Source organism: Myotis yumanensis, unplaced genomic scaffold (genome assembly GCF_028538775.1).
Source record: "Myotis yumanensis isolate MYYU_CA2020_CCGP unplaced genomic scaffold, mMyoYum1.0.hap1 SCAF_11, whole genome shotgun sequence".
Classification (NCBI taxonomy): domain Eukaryota; kingdom Metazoa; phylum Chordata; class Mammalia; order Chiroptera; family Vespertilionidae; genus Myotis; species Myotis yumanensis.
Window position 1 is genome coordinate 55,772,527 of NW_027223762.1, and position 16,451 is coordinate 55,788,977.

General features: G+C 60.1%; 1 protein-coding gene across 1 annotated transcript; it reads right to left on the reverse strand.

The window, feature by feature from the left end:
- Window positions 1-209: 209 nt before the first annotated feature.
- Window positions 210-15,115, reverse strand: PROM2 (prominin 2). The gene is made up of 24 exons (XM_070429681.1): window positions 14,757-15,115; window positions 14,038-14,087; window positions 13,444-13,646; window positions 13,232-13,352; window positions 12,975-13,038; window positions 12,648-12,737; window positions 12,126-12,325; window positions 11,722-11,796; window positions 10,877-10,940; window positions 10,483-10,642; window positions 9,976-10,128; window positions 8,960-9,083; window positions 8,379-8,470; window positions 8,163-8,247; window positions 5,911-6,057; window positions 5,380-5,451; window positions 4,575-4,667; window positions 4,398-4,451; window positions 4,021-4,101; window positions 3,732-3,800; window positions 3,025-3,114; window positions 2,684-2,790; window positions 2,338-2,412; window positions 210-2,080 (listed from the first exon to the last, which is right to left on the reverse strand). The coding sequence occupies exons 1-23, from the start codon at window positions 14,983-14,985 to the stop codon at window positions 2,349-2,351; spliced, it is 2,487 nt and encodes an 828-aa protein (XP_070285782.1). The 5' UTR covers window positions 14,986-15,115; the 3' UTR covers window positions 210-2,080; window positions 2,338-2,348.
- Between the last annotated feature and the right edge of the window lie 1,336 nt (window positions 15,116-16,451).

Consider the following 16,451-nt stretch of genomic DNA (forward strand, 5'->3'; position numbering starts at 1 on the left):
CCCAGAAAGTAGAAAGCCATCCTGGTTTGCTAGATCCCAGCCACCTGCCAGATGTAAACATAACCCTCGTGGGGGAAGAAAACTTTATCCTACCTCAAATTATTTCTACAAGTTTCAGATGTGATATGTGGTACTCAACCAAAAATCACCAAGCATGTGAGGACACAATACAAAACTAGCAAAAAACAAGAGAAACAACAGACACTAGAAACAGGCTCATGAAGGCTCCATGTTAGGGAGTTACTGAACTTCAAAACAACTATGCTTAATATGCTCAAATATATCAAAGATAAGATAGGCAATTTTGATAGAGAGCTGGGAGTTATTTTTTAATAGTTTGTTTCTTTTTTTAATCCCATCTATTTCATTCCTAAAACACAGGGGCTACATTTCCCCTGCAAAGAGGCAACAGTTAAGAAATGAGAAAAAAAAAAAAAAAAACCTCTGGGAAAAGCCAAAAAGAGGCGATTGTGCTACATTCTGGGATGTTTGTGTGAATGTGTTTACAACAGTGACAATACCTTGTGTATGCACCATGCTACTTCCTAATACCAACGTTGTTGTTGGTTTGTAAGATGCAATTAAACACAGACACTCCCGAAACTCAGCAGAACACAGTCTTAAAGTGCCTTTGCACAGGGGCCCACCTCCTCTACCCTTGCTCCTGCCCAGCCCCAGCTCTGTCCCTGATTCAGTCATGGTAAAACGTAGCAGCATTTGAGCATGTTTTGTGCCAGGCCCCTGCCAAGGGCTTTACACACATTGTCACATTTTCCCCAGCCCTATGAGGAGGCTATATGACTCTGCTCCCATTTTAAACATGGAGAAAGTGAGGCCCAGGACCTCCATGTAACATGTTTGAGGCGCCCCACTAACAAGCGTTAGAACGAGCACATGGACCCGGGTCTGCCTGCTCCTGGAGTGGGCCCCTGCCCACCTGCTGACTGCCGGGGGAATCCCTGATGCCTGTGACCAGAGGAGGCCTTGGGTTCTCCTCTCCACACTCATTAAACACCGACTGCTTACAGGGCCCTCACCTGGGAGACCTAGTGTTCCGGACCCAAAGCCAAGGCTTAGGAAGTGAGAGCACTGGATTGGTTCAGGGAACCTATCTCTCCTCCTCTTTCCGCTTCCTCTTCTCTTCTTCCGGAACCCGGGACTCAGCGTGTAAAGAGAGCACAGGGTGGACCAGGGTGCCCCCAGGCCACATGCACAGAAGGAGCAAGGGCCACAGTGCAAAACCCTGTTGTGGCCACCAGGTCCTGCTGGGGAAGCTGGGTGAGGGCTGTCAAAGAGCTACCTCCTGGGGAGCCGAGGGGTCAGCCCTCCTCTGGCCCAGGTCCCAGGTTCCTTCCCTCAAAACAAATACTCGGAGAGTTGCTTGGAACAGTACTGTTTCCAAACAAGGATGCAGGCAGCAGGCTCTGGCTTTACACAGGCTGGGGGGCCAGGAAATCCAGGCCGGGGCTTGTGGAGGGTACAGGTCTCCAGGCAGCAGTGGGCTCAGAAGCCATGCGGCAGCCAGCCCAGGCCTGGCCATGTGGCCCTGGCCTGCTCAGTGGTTTTACCTGATTAGTTTGGTCAGGCAGAGGGGTCCCTGGGTCCAGCAAGGTGGTGGGATAAGCTAAGGAAAGGACAAAGGGGAACGGGCTTCCCTGGGGGAGGATGTAACATGTGACTGAGGAGGGGACAGAGCAACGCTGGGGAAAGGGGAGGGGAGGGTTAGGGGAGAGGAGCGATGGGGGGGCATGCGCAGGGAGAGGGGTGATTGATGACAGAGCGGGTGGGCAGGGCCTCTGTCCCACCCAAGGTGCTGAGAAAGGGTCTTCTCGGTGCTGACCTGCTAAGGAGGAGGGGGAGGGACGCCTGGAAGAACCTGAGGGCTCTAGCTCAGCAGCAATTGAGCTTTTGAGAATGAATAAGGGGGTCATGCACAGATGGGGGTGGGAAGCTGGAAGTGGGGGACAGCCCAGGCCTGGACGCTGGCCTGGGCTCCGAGGGCAAGAGCGGCGGGATCCTCTGGTCCAGGCCAAGTCAAGGCGGAAGGCGGCAGCCCAGCATCACGCTGCAGCCAGCAACCCTGTCGTGGATTCAGAAGGAAGGAGGTGAGTGAGAGGGATGGGGTACGTGCCAGGGCCTGTCGGTGCCACTGCTGGGTGGGCCAGACCCCACACTCAGACCTCACCAAGTCCCAGCGCCTGCCTGCCTGCCCCCCTGGAGCCCCCAGTTGTCGAGAGGGCCTGGCTCTGGGACAGGAGGAGGATGGCAGGGCATGCACCAGAGCAGGGCTTCCCCCAAACCTCTGCCCTGGCACCAAGGAATTAAGGGGTGACTCACCCAAGGGGGTCCTACAGCTTCAGGGAGGTGACCCGGGGAATGTGGAAGAGCTGAGTCTCCTCAGAGCTGCTGGAGCTGTGGCATCACAGAGAGAGTGAGGGACCCCACACAACCCCAGCCCAATGGGGACAAGCCCAGAGCCCCAACATTCCTGCCTCAGATGCTCTCCAGGGGCGGGGGGGCGGGGGGGGGCGGGGACCGGAGTTTGAACTGCAATGCCTGGCGGGTGGGTGTAGCAAGGAGCAAGGGTGGCTCCTCGGGACCAGCAGGCGCCTCCTCTGCCTGGCGGGGGGTCTCAGGAGGGGTGTGAGCCCCTGTTGCCCCCACAGTCCTGGCAGCCCCTCACCTGAGGCGTTTCCAGATGGGATGGAAGTATTTGGAGGTCTTGATAGCAAAGATAATGCTGGGGACCAGGAAGAAGGTGCACCACGCCAGGCAGAACCAGAAGGCGTTCTGGAGCAGAGGGTGTGGGGTTAGCTCCCGGGGCTGGGGCTGGGGCTGGGCTGGGCAGCTCAGTACCGCAGGCCCCCACAGCCTCAGGGACGGGCACGAGGCAGTGCTCCCTGAGCCGAGTGCAGGCCTGGGGCAGGGACCCTGCCTCGCCTCAGGTCCTGCCATGCACCTCCCCCCTCCCCGTCCCCAGGGGCCTTAATGTCCACGAGCCCGTATGAGCGCCCCAGCACTCACCCAGGGGTCAGCCATCATGTCACACAGGATCACGCGGCCATTGTCCAGGGCTCCAGAGAGGGGCTGGCAGGTGGCGATGTGCTGAGTCACCTGTGGCACCACATGAGGCAGATACATCCAGACCCACAGGTGCACACCCCACAGTCAGGGAGAGAGGTTGACAGACACAGACAGGTCCGGGGACACATGGGGGAGACACAGGGATGCAGATCACATGGACAGACACATGGACACAGGAACACAGAGATGTAAGGACACACAGCTCAGCTCCTGCCCTTTCCATCATGCCCCAGCCTGTATTAAGCGCCTACTGTGTGCCCAGCACTGTGCCTGCAGTCACACTCTCCCTGAGAGGCAGCACAGGAGGCCGCAGGCTGCGGGCTGGGTTGGACTCAGACAGGATGGGCAAGGGGCCCGCACGAGGAAGGGCATGGGACCAGGTGAGGACGGCACGTTCGGGACCTGTGGCCAGTCCCGCTCACACTCAGGCCTCAGAGAAGGGCTGCCTGGAGGGTGGGTGTGCAGAGCCCAGCTAGCAAGCAGGGGCATAGATGCCAGGTTTGGGAGTTTGGGTTCCAAGGCACCTCCAGGGCATCCCCAAGGGGCTCTGAGGTGGAAGAGGGTAGAGCAGAGTGAATGGCTGGTACCACTGGGAGCGAGTGATCGGCAGTGGCTCTGAGGCCAGGAGGGGCCTGTGCCCCACTCACCTCCTCTCTCACCCAGGCCACGTATTGAGAGAAGTAGCCCATCTCCCGGGCCAGGAAGCACTTGCTTTCCTGCAGGAAGGAGAGGAGCCCTGGCTGGCAGGAGTCCCAGGAATCGGCACCCAGTACCCATGCATGGCACCATCAGGTCAGGCCTAGCTGGCTTTCCTGGGAGCCACGGTGAGGGGACAGGGCTGGAGGAGAGGCCGGGGTGGGAGCCATGTGTGCCTCAGCCCCTCGGCCCTCCCCTGGCTCTGAGGCAGCTGCCACCCCTCTGCTATCCCTCACTCACATTCCTCAGGATACGGGCAGCCCAGGCAGGCAGCTCTCCTTGCAGGCGGGTGACTCTGTCCAGGACACCTGAGGTCTCCCGCTGGGGAGAGGAGACGGGCTCACTCAGTGTGCCGCTCGGTCCGGGGCGGCCTCACTCATTAACTCAGCACATAGCACACAGCACGCTCAGCCTGGGGCAGGGGTGTTAGGCCCTAAGGTCACAGCGTCCCGGACAGTGGTCCTCGGGGATCTGCTCACCCACCCCAGATCTTCCCATCCAGCCCTCAACCTCCCGTGGGACCGGGCAGAGCAGGTGAGGTCCCAAGTCAGCCAGGCCTCCTCCTCCCTCCCTCTGCTGCCCCCTGCTCCTCCCCACCCTCCCGTCTCCAGAGCCACCTGGAGGTTTGGTGCTGAGAATGCCAGGGCCCTGACACTGATGTTGAGCTTGGCCTGTGGAGGAGAGATGGGGCTGGTCAGGGCAAGAGCAGGATCCGGTGCCTGCCTCCCTGTTCGTGCCCTCTGCCTGCCTGCCCTCCTCCACAGGCCCCCAAGCTCCCTGGGCCTCCAGCTTACCACGAGGCTCTGCTGGGGGAGGACCTTCTCCTGGTAGAGGGTTCTGAGCCCTTGGGCCTCCTCCTGCAGTTGCTTCCCCAGCACAGAATTGCCCTGAGGGGAGACAGGGACGGAATGGCCTCTGCCCAGAACGGGGCAGCCCTCGCCAGCATGTCCTTTACCAAACTGTTCCACCAACATGCTGAGGGGTGTGCACGCCAGGCTCAGATGAAAACACTGAGGCCTCCTTGAACTCCTGGGCTGGATCTGGGTTTGGAGGCCTAAGCTCAAGTTCAAGGTCTACTGCTAGCTTGCTGGGCAACCCTATGTCAGCCACAAAACCTGCCTGAGAGGCATCTGCTGGGTGGGGTCTACAACCTATCTGGAAAGTAACTTTTAAACTCTAAATATTTCTAAATACAAAGTGCTATCTTCCCAGTGGAGTTGAAACTCCTGAGGGGCAACTGTCATGATATCTGCTCCATCGCACTGTCCTCATGTCACCCGTCCCAGTGGCCCCCACGAGCACTGAGAACTTACAAACACTTGCCCCACAGTGTGATGTCAGACCAGTCAGTTCATCTGATCTCACAGACAGAATAAATAAGGCCCAGGCCACACAGCCAATTGGTGGCCGAACTTGAGTCAGAACTGATACTGCAAAACCCTTCAGCCCTGCCGGGGGTGCGGAGCCTCACTGGCGGGAGCCTCAATCCCCTGCCTGTGCCCTCGCCCCCTCCCCAGTCCAACCACTCTCACCCCCTCCCACGGCACAGGCCTCTCCCCGACTCCTGCCTGCCCGGCGGGGCCCCTGTTCCCTTCTCACCTGAGAGTGGGCCAGTCCTTCCAGGTCGTGGGCCAGCTTCTCCACACTGGTGTTCACCACGGGCTTCTCGGTCTGGGGGCAGATGGAGGGGCCAGGAAGGGATGAGCCCTGCTTCCCCCTCCCCTGAATTTCCAGTCTTTGCAAAAGTCCTGCACACCAGTAGGGACCATCAGCAGGTTTGACTGAACCTGTGACTGACATACACCATTCTCCATTCAGTTAGAAGAAAAAAGTGAGGCACTCTCTGGTGTAACCCAAGGAAGAGAAGACTTCCCACTATCATTTGCCACAGCAGAGGGTTCAGAACCACGGACAGCGGCACACTCTGGGGTTGGGGGGACATTCACTCCAGCCCAGCAGGATGGGGACACCAGGACAGGCCTGGGGCACATGGTCTGGGGACCCCCGCCCCCAGGGACATGGGGAGTTGAGAAAAGATGGAGGGTCGGGACAAGACGAGATGCACCCCTCCAGTTCCTCCATGGGCCCCTCTGTTCTGCAGCGGTCTGGCCTGCAGGGCCCACGGCTGACCTGGATGAGGAAGCCAGGGTAGTGGATGTTACTAAGCCCACTGCTCTGCAGGGCCTTCAGGTCCCGGAAGCCAGCTGGGCTTAGCAGGTCCAGACTCTCCATGTCCATTTTGAGGTTCTGCAACTCCTGCTCCAGCTTGGCCGAGTACTGGGAGAGAGGGGACAGGGTGGGGGCATGCCCAGGCTCTGAGCCAGTGCCCCAGAGCTGCTGTCCTAGATGGGGGGTCACCAGGGCCTCCATGCTGGATCCTCCCAGCCCCAGACAGACCCCCACAGACCTCTGCTTCCTACCCACCCTCTCCCTCCAACCCAACCCCACCAATACCCAGCCCCGCTCAAGCACCTGTCTGGCTATTGGACAGCAACACAGACCTTCCATGGCATCCAGTGTAAAATAGCTTCCCTGCCCACCTTTCACATCACCACGTGTCAGGGCTTCAGAGCACCTGCCCCTGTGACATTGTGTATGTGTGCACTTGCCGCTGCCATCAGCTCTGTGAGAGCAGCGCCCCCTCCGCCCATTCTGAACCAAACCCTCGGAGTCTAGAGCAGGGGCTCACGTGTGGTGGGTGCAGGACAGGTGTGTTGAATGTGCAGAAGTTAATGGATGGATGTATGATTGAATGACTTAATGAATGAACACAGTCACTTAAGCCAGGCCACAGTTTAAAAAGGGACACTCATGGGGGTTTAATGGGGGAGATGAGGACACATTTGTAATACCTTAACTAATAAAGTATTTAAAAAAAGGGGGGGGACACCCAGCATTTCCCAGCCATTGCTGGAGGAGATTTAAAGGGTGTGACACTCAGCCATGTTTAACAGATGAGAGACAGAGGCCAGAGAGGAGCATTCACCTGCCCGAGGATTCATAGCAGGTTAGAGAATGGAGCCCAGCCCTGGTCCCCTCTTGCCCACCACCCTGCCTTCCCAGGGGGAGAAAGGCCTAATTCTTTCTTGGAGGCATCCGTGACACACAGGCAGGTGCAGGACGTGTTTGAAGGCGGCCAGAGCTCTCCTGGTGCCCTGCAAAGCACACCTTGCCACAGTTATCCCTGCCTCACCAGCTCTTGGAGGACAAGCCCTCTTAAGGACACATTCGATGTTGCCAGATGGCCCCCAAGGACTGCCCAGTCCCCCTGAACCTGAGGCCCTAATGTCCAGACTCATCTGTGAGCTGGACCCTCCCCTCCCAGGACCGGCTGAGACCCCTCCCCACAAGAGCCATGACTCCCAGCCAGCAGAGCAGGGCCCCTCTGCCAGGCCCCTGCTGACACCCTCCCTGGCCAGCCTCCCTCCACGGGCGGTGTCTGTCGTGACTGAGAACCCGGCATCACCTGCTCTGTGGGCACCCTGTCTGGTTAGAGACCCTGGAGGAGGAGAACGCTAAGGCCCCCGCTTATACAGTTTAAGGTACGGAGTTGGGACTGTCACCTGGACCCCCTGGCTATGCTGGCTGCAGGACTCAGGCACTATGCTGCCCTGTGGGCTGAGAATGAGTGGTGGGTTACAGAGGAGTCAGAAGGTTTTCTGGATGGAGAATCAGGACTCAGCACACTCGGGGCAGGGTTGGGGGGTCCCAGGATATGCTTGGGGAAGCTCTCTGGAGGGCCTGGGAGTCAGGCGCCTCTCCCTCACCTCCCTCAGTATGGAGAGAGGAACGGAGAGAGTGTCCACCCTCAGGAGAACCCCCTCCCCAACAGCTCTCAGGAAGTAGCTCTTCCTGCTCTGTCCCAGGACCGTTTCTATGGGCACGGATCCTTCCACCAGTTCTATGCACCAAGCTCTGGCAACGTCCAGCGGCTGAGGGATTGAGTCCTGCCACCGACTGTCAGTGTAAGCTCAGCAAGGGGCCATGCCTAGTGGTACCCAACTTCACCACCATCATTTTCACTGTCACCCCATCCCGACCGCAGCGTACCAGCCAATGCCTGTCCTGGCAGGACACACCCTCAGCCCCCTACTCACTGCCACCAGCCTTCCCTACTGCCGCCTCAGCTGTGTCATTTTCCTGAGCACAATGCTCAGAGCTGGTCACGGCCCCAGGCACTCATCCGCCCACCTGCACATTCCAGAAACCTCCTGGGCTCTAGCCCTTGGTCAGGCCCTGAGCTGCCATCAGGGCCTCTGGACCTGAGGCACCTCAATGGCTCTTGCAGACATCTTAGGTTCAAGGAGATGGTCCCACCACAGAGGCAAGACAGGAGGAGGGGCACCTGTAGGAAGGGTCCCCACGGCCTCAGGTTCCCTCACCTGGCTCAGATCCAGGTACGGCTCCAGGTCATAGGAGTCATTGAGCTGCAGAACCCTCCAGAGTGGAGCCCCTTTCCTGCACTGCCTGGGGAGGAGCGGGGAGGAGGAGAGACAATGGGCATCACAGATGAGAGAGGGGATGGCCAGGGGGCTGGTGTCACCCTAATGGGACCCCCACCTCAGCTCCTCCTCACACCCTGTCCCAGCCCCACTCACTGATAGGCCAGGAGGATACTGATGTTCTTCTTCAGACCAAGAAGGTGGGACAAGTTCATGGACGAGGGCAAGTTCCCCGGTGTGTCAACAAACTGGAGATGGGTCAGAGAGAAATGGCCTGGAGTGGGCAGGGGCAAGCTTGTCCCAGCCAAGGGCCCAGTCCCACGACATCCTGGCTTAGCAGACAACATACTCCTCTGACTCCGGCCCAAAACTGCCTCAAACTCAAATCACTCTGGGCCCTATCACCTAGCAGGGACCCTTCCCACAAATCTTGGGGAGAGGGGCAGCCTGGTCTGCAACAGAGAGTCTGGGATTACCTGCTAGAAGCACTGAGGAACCAGGACCCCCAGTTCGCAGACTCAGAGTTAGGGGAAAGAAGGGCTGAGGTCTGGGAGTCCCTGCCCTGGGGCTGGGCATCAGTCCAGGCACTCAAGGGCTCTTGCTCCCACTCCTCACCGATTGGTGGTTTTCTGTCTTTCTTGAGCCGTCTTCATCACTGCCCCTTCCTCTCCCTCTTGCCTCCTCTGGCCCCCACTTCCTTCCACCCTCTTTCTCTGCTCATATCTCCCTCCACCCACCTCGTAGAGCTTCCCGCTCTCCCAGCTCCGACACACCAGCGTCTGCACGTTGCCGCCCACCAGGAAGGTGGAGAAGACGAGGAGGATGAGGGGCGCCGCGAAGAGGAAGCTGAGGTTGGCCCCACTGGGGAAGGCAGAAGGGTGGGGGTTGAGGCGAGAGAGACCCTCTGTCCCCACCCGCATCCCAGGCCAGCGTGGTCAGCAAGTTGGTCCCAGGGCAGAGCCCTTTGGGGAGAAAAACTCAGAGGACTCCACCACCTTGGCCCGGAGTTAGAACTGCTGACTGTCCCCACCCCGTCCACCCCCATCCTCACTGTCGCTGGGCCCTGGCAGCCTAGAGAAAAGGGTAACTGTTTTGCTCAAAGAGCCAGGACTGCCGCCCCCTGGGCCTAGGACACATAGAGGTGACCAGCTCCAGAGCTCAGCCCTCAACAGGACCACCTGGCACAGCCAGCCATGACCCACCAGCAGGCACAACTTAGAGGGTCTGAGAAGGACCAGTGCAGCTGACCTGTAGGGCTTTTGGGGAGGTAGGCACAGCCCCATGTCGGGACCCGAGCTTAGAGAGTAAAACATGGGCTGGATTTCAGCCCCCACCCTCCCCTTTGGCCAGACACCCTTATGCAGTGAGCAGCCTGCACAACTGAATGTGGCAGCCCTGGCCTTAGAGACCATCTAGTCCAGGGCAAATCGCTTCTGTCTCTGGGGCCGCCTCCTATGGTGGTGCTGCCTGGATGCGGGTGAAGAAGAGGCTCCGTCTGGGCTCAGTGGGAGTGCCTTTGGTTACTGCAACTGCAACTGGTGTGGAGGTGGAAGTGCTTCTGTGTTGTCTTTCCTGCTCTAGTCCAATCCTTTTATACAGATGAGGACATGGGGCCCAGATGGGTTACGAATTTGCCATGGCCACCCAGCGAGTCAGTCTCTCAGTGCCCAGGAGAGAAGGAGTGTCCGTGGGCACAGGGGAACCTGGCCAGCCCGATGGGAGAGACCCTGCCCCTCTCCACAGCCCTTCTTACACCATGAGGACGCGGGCTCCAGCCCTGCCCTTGGCCTCCAAGTGGCTGCGGTCCCGCTGGGCGGACAGCCCCCAGATGCCCAGGTTGAGGCCCACGAGGTTACAGACCACCACAAGCAGGACCACAGAGCACAGAACGTAGCCCACAATCCACCTGCCACAGAGAAGATGCGGGTGTCACTGAGAAGGGACAGGCTAGCATAGGACGTAGTGGCTGGGTGAGGCCACTAATGCCAAGGCTGGGGGCTTAGAGTGTAGATATGGGCACTTCCTGAGCCCCCTCCCACACACCCCCCCCCCCCTCCCGTGCTCCTATGGGGTCCACAGGTTCAGATCTCAAGGACATGCAGCCAAGGTTGGGACACTGGGGCCCAAGGAGTAAAGGATCTTGGCTTAAAGGAGGCAGAGGCTTCGTACAACAAGGAGTTGATGGGAACTGTAATGGGGCCCTTGGTGGCCAAGAGGCTGGGCTGCCGACTCCACCCCCACCCCCAAGAGTCCCGAGCACCTGTATTTCTCGTATCTCTGCACCTCCTTCAGGTAGGGGCGGCTACTGTTTTCCACCTTCTCCAGTGCCTGGCTCCAGCGAGAGGCTGCCTCCCAGTTTGGGAACGCTTTGGCCAGTGTCTTCAGCCCTTTAGGCTGCTGGGCCACCGCCTTCTTCAGCTCTGCCCAAAGTAGCAGGGGCTTATGGGTTGGGGAAGGCACCCAGGGGCCCAGGGAGAGGATGGGCAGGAAGATCACCTGGGACCCACAGAGAAGGCCCACTCTGTCCAGGCCCAGCCCAGGAACAGCCGTCAGCCTCCACCCACTGCCCCACTCCTCAATCGGCGAGCCTGTCGTTTGGGGTGGAATGGGGTGGCGTGCCAGGCAGCCAGCCTGGCCCCTGGGCAGGGTCTTACCTTTGACCACATCGGCCAACTGCAAGGGAGCCAGGAGTGGGAGGGCGTTAAAGGTGCTGTTCTCCTGCCAGAGCAAAAGGCAGCTGTGCCTCCCTCTCTATACCTGGAGGTCCCCGCCTGGGGACCTCGACACCACCAGGCCCAGAGGGAGGGGATCTCACTTTGTGCTCCCAACTCTGGAAATTGGGAACAGCCTCCCCTTGGTTCTCTTGGTCGATGGCTTCTTTCCCCTCCCTGGGCCCAGCCTGACCCAACTCCCCAGAGCTCCTCGATGACCCTTTGATCCCCTGCCCTCATGCCTAGACTACTGCAGTAGACTCCCACCTCTCCCATCCGTCCTGCACATGACTGCTAGGTGCATTTCCCTAGAGTCCATTCTAACCCACTCTCGCAGCCTCAGCTCCCACTCCTTCCTCCTGGAACCATGGCTGCAGCCACCTCACACAGCTGCCTCGCCGTTTCCTCAACTCAGGCATTCCAGGCCCTGGGTCACAGGTGTTGGCTCATGCTGTGGGGCCCCCCACAGCCATGTCCACCCAGGAGATCCTGCCCGCCTTTGGGGCTCAGCTGCAGGCTCCCTCCCTGGCTGCCCTGCCCCCACACCCTGAGGGTCCTAGCTCTTGCTTCTGAGTTCCGGGCCTGCTTCCCCCGCCAGACCATGTGCACTCAAGAATTGGCATCCATCGTGGGATTTCAGCCCTGGGTACCATGTGATAGGTGAGGCCCTGCTTTGACCCAAGTTTAGGTTCAACTGGGCAAGCACCCGAAAGGGGGAAACTGAGGCTCCTCGCGGTGAGTTCTCTGGCCGGTGGAGGAGAAGCCAGGTAGACAGGGTGGGCACGTACCTCCTGGACCATGCTGGAGAAATTGGCCTCCGGGACCCCCTCCAGGCGATGTAGGACATCGTCCACGTGGGGCACCTGAAATTGGAGGGGATGGTGGGTAATGACAAAGGCCTGAGAGGGATTCCTGAGGGAGGATGGGGGCAGAGGCCCCTGAAGCCTCAGTGTCCTCATGTGTAAAATGTCGGGACCAGCACAGCCTTGTTCTGGGTGGCAGTGAGACCTCAAGGACCTCATGGCACATTTTGTGCCGTAGGAAAGCTGCTGCCCCTCTGCCAGGATGACCAGCATTAGCCCGGGAGGGTGGAGAAGCATGGGGGTCTCCCTCGGGAAACAGGGCCCAGGGTGACTCTGGGGGCAGCAGGTAGAGCAGCCCCTTGCTCTAACGGCTTCTGTCCGGCCAGCACCTGGCTGAAGTCAGCTCCCAGCTCCAGGCCATGGGCCTGGCTCAGGGTCTCCTGGCAGCCCTGGCAGCTGGGCTTCTGCAGCAGGTCACGGAGGCGCTCTCGGTGCACTGAAACAGCCTGCTCCAGGTCCTGCTGCCCCTCCCGCAGCTCCAGGAGGGTGGCATTCAGGGCTCGGAGGTGGTCCACGGAGACCTGCAGGGCTGAGAAACCCCCCAAATCTTGACTGAGCAGTTCCCTCAGAGGTCTGGAGGGAAGTAGAACATCACCCCCCGCCCCCCACTCAGCCAAAGGGAGCTGCCAACATTGACCTCTAACCCCAATAGTTATAAAGGAAATGGCCCCAGGGCACATTCGGGCAGGATCTGGGCAAGGGTGCCCAAGGGGATCCTAGGACAAAGCCAAGGGTGGGGCTTGGCTAAGGCGGCAAAAGAAATCCAGGGCCTCCAGGGCCGAGTGAGGGTGGGGCCTGGCCTCAGGAGACACCACCCTGGGCGCTGTCCCACTCACGCTGGCCCCACTCACCCTGGCCCAGGCTGAGCAGCGAGGCCAGCATCTCATAGACCGCGCTCCGGAGCTGGGTGTGGACCGCGGTCCCGATGCTCCCGGCAACACCTGAAGAGCACAGGGCAGTCTGAGGGCTGGTCCCCAGGCACTGGGAGCCCTCCTGCCGGTCCATCCAGCCTCCCCAGCGTCTGCAGCAGCCTGACTGCCCAGCTGGGCCCAGTCCCCACCTCTGAGAGGGTGTTCCCAGGGGGAGCCCCGGATGAGGGGATGACAGGGCCCCTCAAGACAGACCTGGGCAGCGGGCCCCAGGGGCTGGCCAGGCTGCCAGCCAGCTCTAATCCTCACCATCCAGGTCCTTCAAGACGCGATTCTGGGGAACGGAGAACTGCTGTGCCACCGCCTGCAGCTCCTAGGCAACACGGGTGGTCACCTGACAGGGCCCCCTCCATCCTTTCCCAGCCCTTCCCCTGACACAGGGGTGCATTTATGTAGTACAGTGACTCTCCAGCAGGGGGCAGCCAAGTACATGTTGGAAGGACCCACTCTGCTCTGACCTGCCTAGGCCTGGTGCTCATGTGGATGAGAGGTTACCCGGTGCTCACCTGGGGGACATCAGAGACCAGGCCCCGGAGGCTGAGCAGCGTCTCGGGCACGGCCTCGACACTGGGGCCCATCTGCTCATGCACACGCTGGTTGGTGACAAAGGCACAGACAACACCGATCCTGTGGGATGGGGCAGAGGAAGGAACTCGCTGGATGTCCTTGGGCACCGGGGCCTGGGCCCACCCTCCCGCCTGAGCCGGGCACCCCTCACAGCAGCACGAGGGTGGTCAGCAGCAGGAAGGTCATGAGGGTGCCGCGCTCACAGGCCATCTCCTTGTACTCCGTCTTCACTGGGCCCCCACAGCGCTGGTGGCCACGGCAGCAGCAGAAACAGAGCCCAGCAGTGGGCACCACCAGGAGGTAGAGGCCGGCAATGACAGCGCACACCACGTAGCCAGCCTCGTACCGCACCACCTGCAGGGCAGGGCGGCAAGGCTGTTCTGACCCACCAGCCAGCCTGCCCTACAGGACACCCCAGGGCCACCAGGAGGGCGGATGCACCCAGCGGGCACTTTCACGAACGTCCTCGAACCCATGCAGGTTGCACGTGTCCGTATTGTTGTTTACCACCTTACAACGGAGGAAACTGCCCTCCAGGGGGTCGGGGCTCACTGCAAACCCCGGTTAAGGGCAGAGCTGTGGCTTGCCATCAGGTCTGCTGACTGCAGGGCTCATGAAAGAGGGGAAGGGATGCCCAAGATCCACCCTGGGGGACAGCCAGCAAGGCGGGCTGAGCTGAGGGGGCCTTCCCCCTTCTGGCCCCCAGGCTCAGCCTGAACTCCCTCTCCACCCTGCCCAGCCTCACCTCATCCACCTTCACGGAGGCCGGCTCATTCAGCAAGTTCCTCACCAGCTCTATGGAAAAAGGCAAGCTGGGGGCTGAGGGCTGGGGGCTGGGGGTTTGGGGTTTGGGGCAGGGACTGCTCTGCCCCTGTTCCCGCCTCCACACCAGGAGAGGTGGGCTCTCTGGAGGGTCTCCTCCCACCACCAAGGCACCCTGGGAGAAAGCAGTGTCACCACAGCCCGTGGCCATCATGCCCAGGCCTCAGGATGGAGTGGCTGAGGGCAGGCCTGGCCACCCCTCCTCCTGGGCCCTACAGGCTGGCCCTGCAGCAGGAAGCCAGGCCACCGGCCTGGTGAAGAGTGGAGCTGAGCCTGGCCTAGCAGCTCCTCCCCTGGGAGGCAGGAGACAGGCTGAAAGGGCCCTGCAGCCCCTCCTGCTCCTCCCAGTCCCTAGCACCACTAGACCCAGAGGAAATCCTAGCCAGCTCTTTGGGAACTTCTAACGTAACCGCTATGTTAGGTCAGAGAGACTGAGGCTCGGAGAGGAAAAGGGCTCACCCAACATCCCACAGGAAGGTCCTGGGGGGGGGGGGTCTCCAGGTGATGCCCCTGGGGCAGGAAGATGGGGGTGAGGAAAGCTGGGGATCCTGCCCTCCAAAACCCCTGCTCCACGATGGAAGGGGACAGGGTGCTGGCCAGGGCCCATCCCGCCCGGGGCCCGCCTGGGGAGAGCACACTCACCGGCAGGGAAGGGGTTGAGCTGCACAGTGGAGAGGAAGCGACGCACGGTGCCATAGAGGTGGTCCAGGGGCCCTGGAGCGCGCACGCGAGGGGCCAGCCACCGGTCCCTAGCTGCCCGCGTGAAGGTCAGGCGCGTAGCCGGGCCAAGGGACTCACAGTCCGTGGCCCGAGCCCCCGGCAGGCTCAGGGCCAGCATCAGGCCCAGGCCCAGGCCCAGAAGAGACGCCATGAGGTCGCCCGCGGCCGAGGGCAGGCGGATGTGGGCTCAGGCGGCAGAGAGTGCAGGAGGAGCACAGGGCCGGCCGTGCATCCTTCACCAGCCTCGTCCTTCAGATCTCAAAACTGGCCTGACGGGTTTGGGCTCCAGAGCTACCTGGGCGCCCGCCCAGAGCGCTGGAAGGGCAGGGCGGAGGCCTGGAGTTGGGGGCAGGGCCTGTTTGGACCGCCCTCAGCACCTGGGGTGTGGGAGCCTGGCGCTCTGGCCCCTCCCCAGGTCCTCCTGGGAGGGCTGCCTCTGAGCTGGGTTAGAGGCGCACTCAGTAGCTCTGAATTGGCTAGCGAGGCCCAATTGCAAATATTATATTCTGTGCTCAGACCAGCAGCCCAGACTGGGGGCTGGGAAAACAGCCCCGCAGGGAAGCCCTGACCCCAGGGTGGCAAGAACAGCCTTCCAGGCCCAGGAGCCAGGCTCCTCTCCCAGCTCCTTCTGGGGCCCACGGCCCTCTCACCCACACCTCTGCACCAGACAGGCCACCAGGCTTTGACCCGGGTGGCTCTCGGAGGGGCCACCCAGGCAGGCACAGGCCTTTGGGTGGGCAGATTCCCGTCAAGGTGGGCCCCCTGGCGCAGGAGTGCCCCATCCAGTCACAGCAGAGAGAACTGGTCCAGGCTGTGCCCCGCGATGTGTCTGCACAGGCCTCTGCTTTCTAAATGGCTGTGTGCCTGATACCGAGACACCGCCTGTGGCTGGGGAAATACGCCAAGCGAATGGTTTGGTCCTGGCAGCATTATCCATCACACCAAACCCACCCCGATGGCCACCCGACGAGGGAATCGGTAAAATGAGCATCTCACATGGCACACCAGCAGTCATTAAAGAAACGGCTGTGGAAATGGCTTGTTAACGTAAAAAAAAAAAAAACCATTGAAACCTGTAAAGAATTTTTGTGAGTTTATTTGAGCCAAACTGTCGACATATGCCGGGAAGCAGAACCTCAACCAATTGAGATAGTGCTCCGGAGAATGGCAGGGGTTACATCCTTATTTATGCATTGCAATCAAAGGAGGGACATAGGTGAGTTACATGAAATTCAATTAACATGATAGTGAAGGAATTTGTGGTATCTGTCTTGGGGCCCAGCACATTTGGTTGTGCCCCAGGGGCTCCAGAAAAAGGGAAGTCACAAGTTACCCAGACATTTCAAGGGTATGTAATCACAGATGCAAAAAGACAGGCTCAGTGAAGGTAAAGGTTGACCTTGTCAGTGAAGATACTGGCCTTGGACGTAAACTGCCCACCATAACTGCTTTTAGTTAAAGTTTAATTTCAGACCATCCTTTGTGGTTACTTTAGGTCTCCGAGTTTGCAAGACCGCCATGCAGGCCTCCACTGAGCTTGTCAGGTCAGCATGTGGCCCCTGTCGTCCACGGGCTCTTTGACCTGGAAGATACTCACAGGGCACAGAGGCGAGCAAA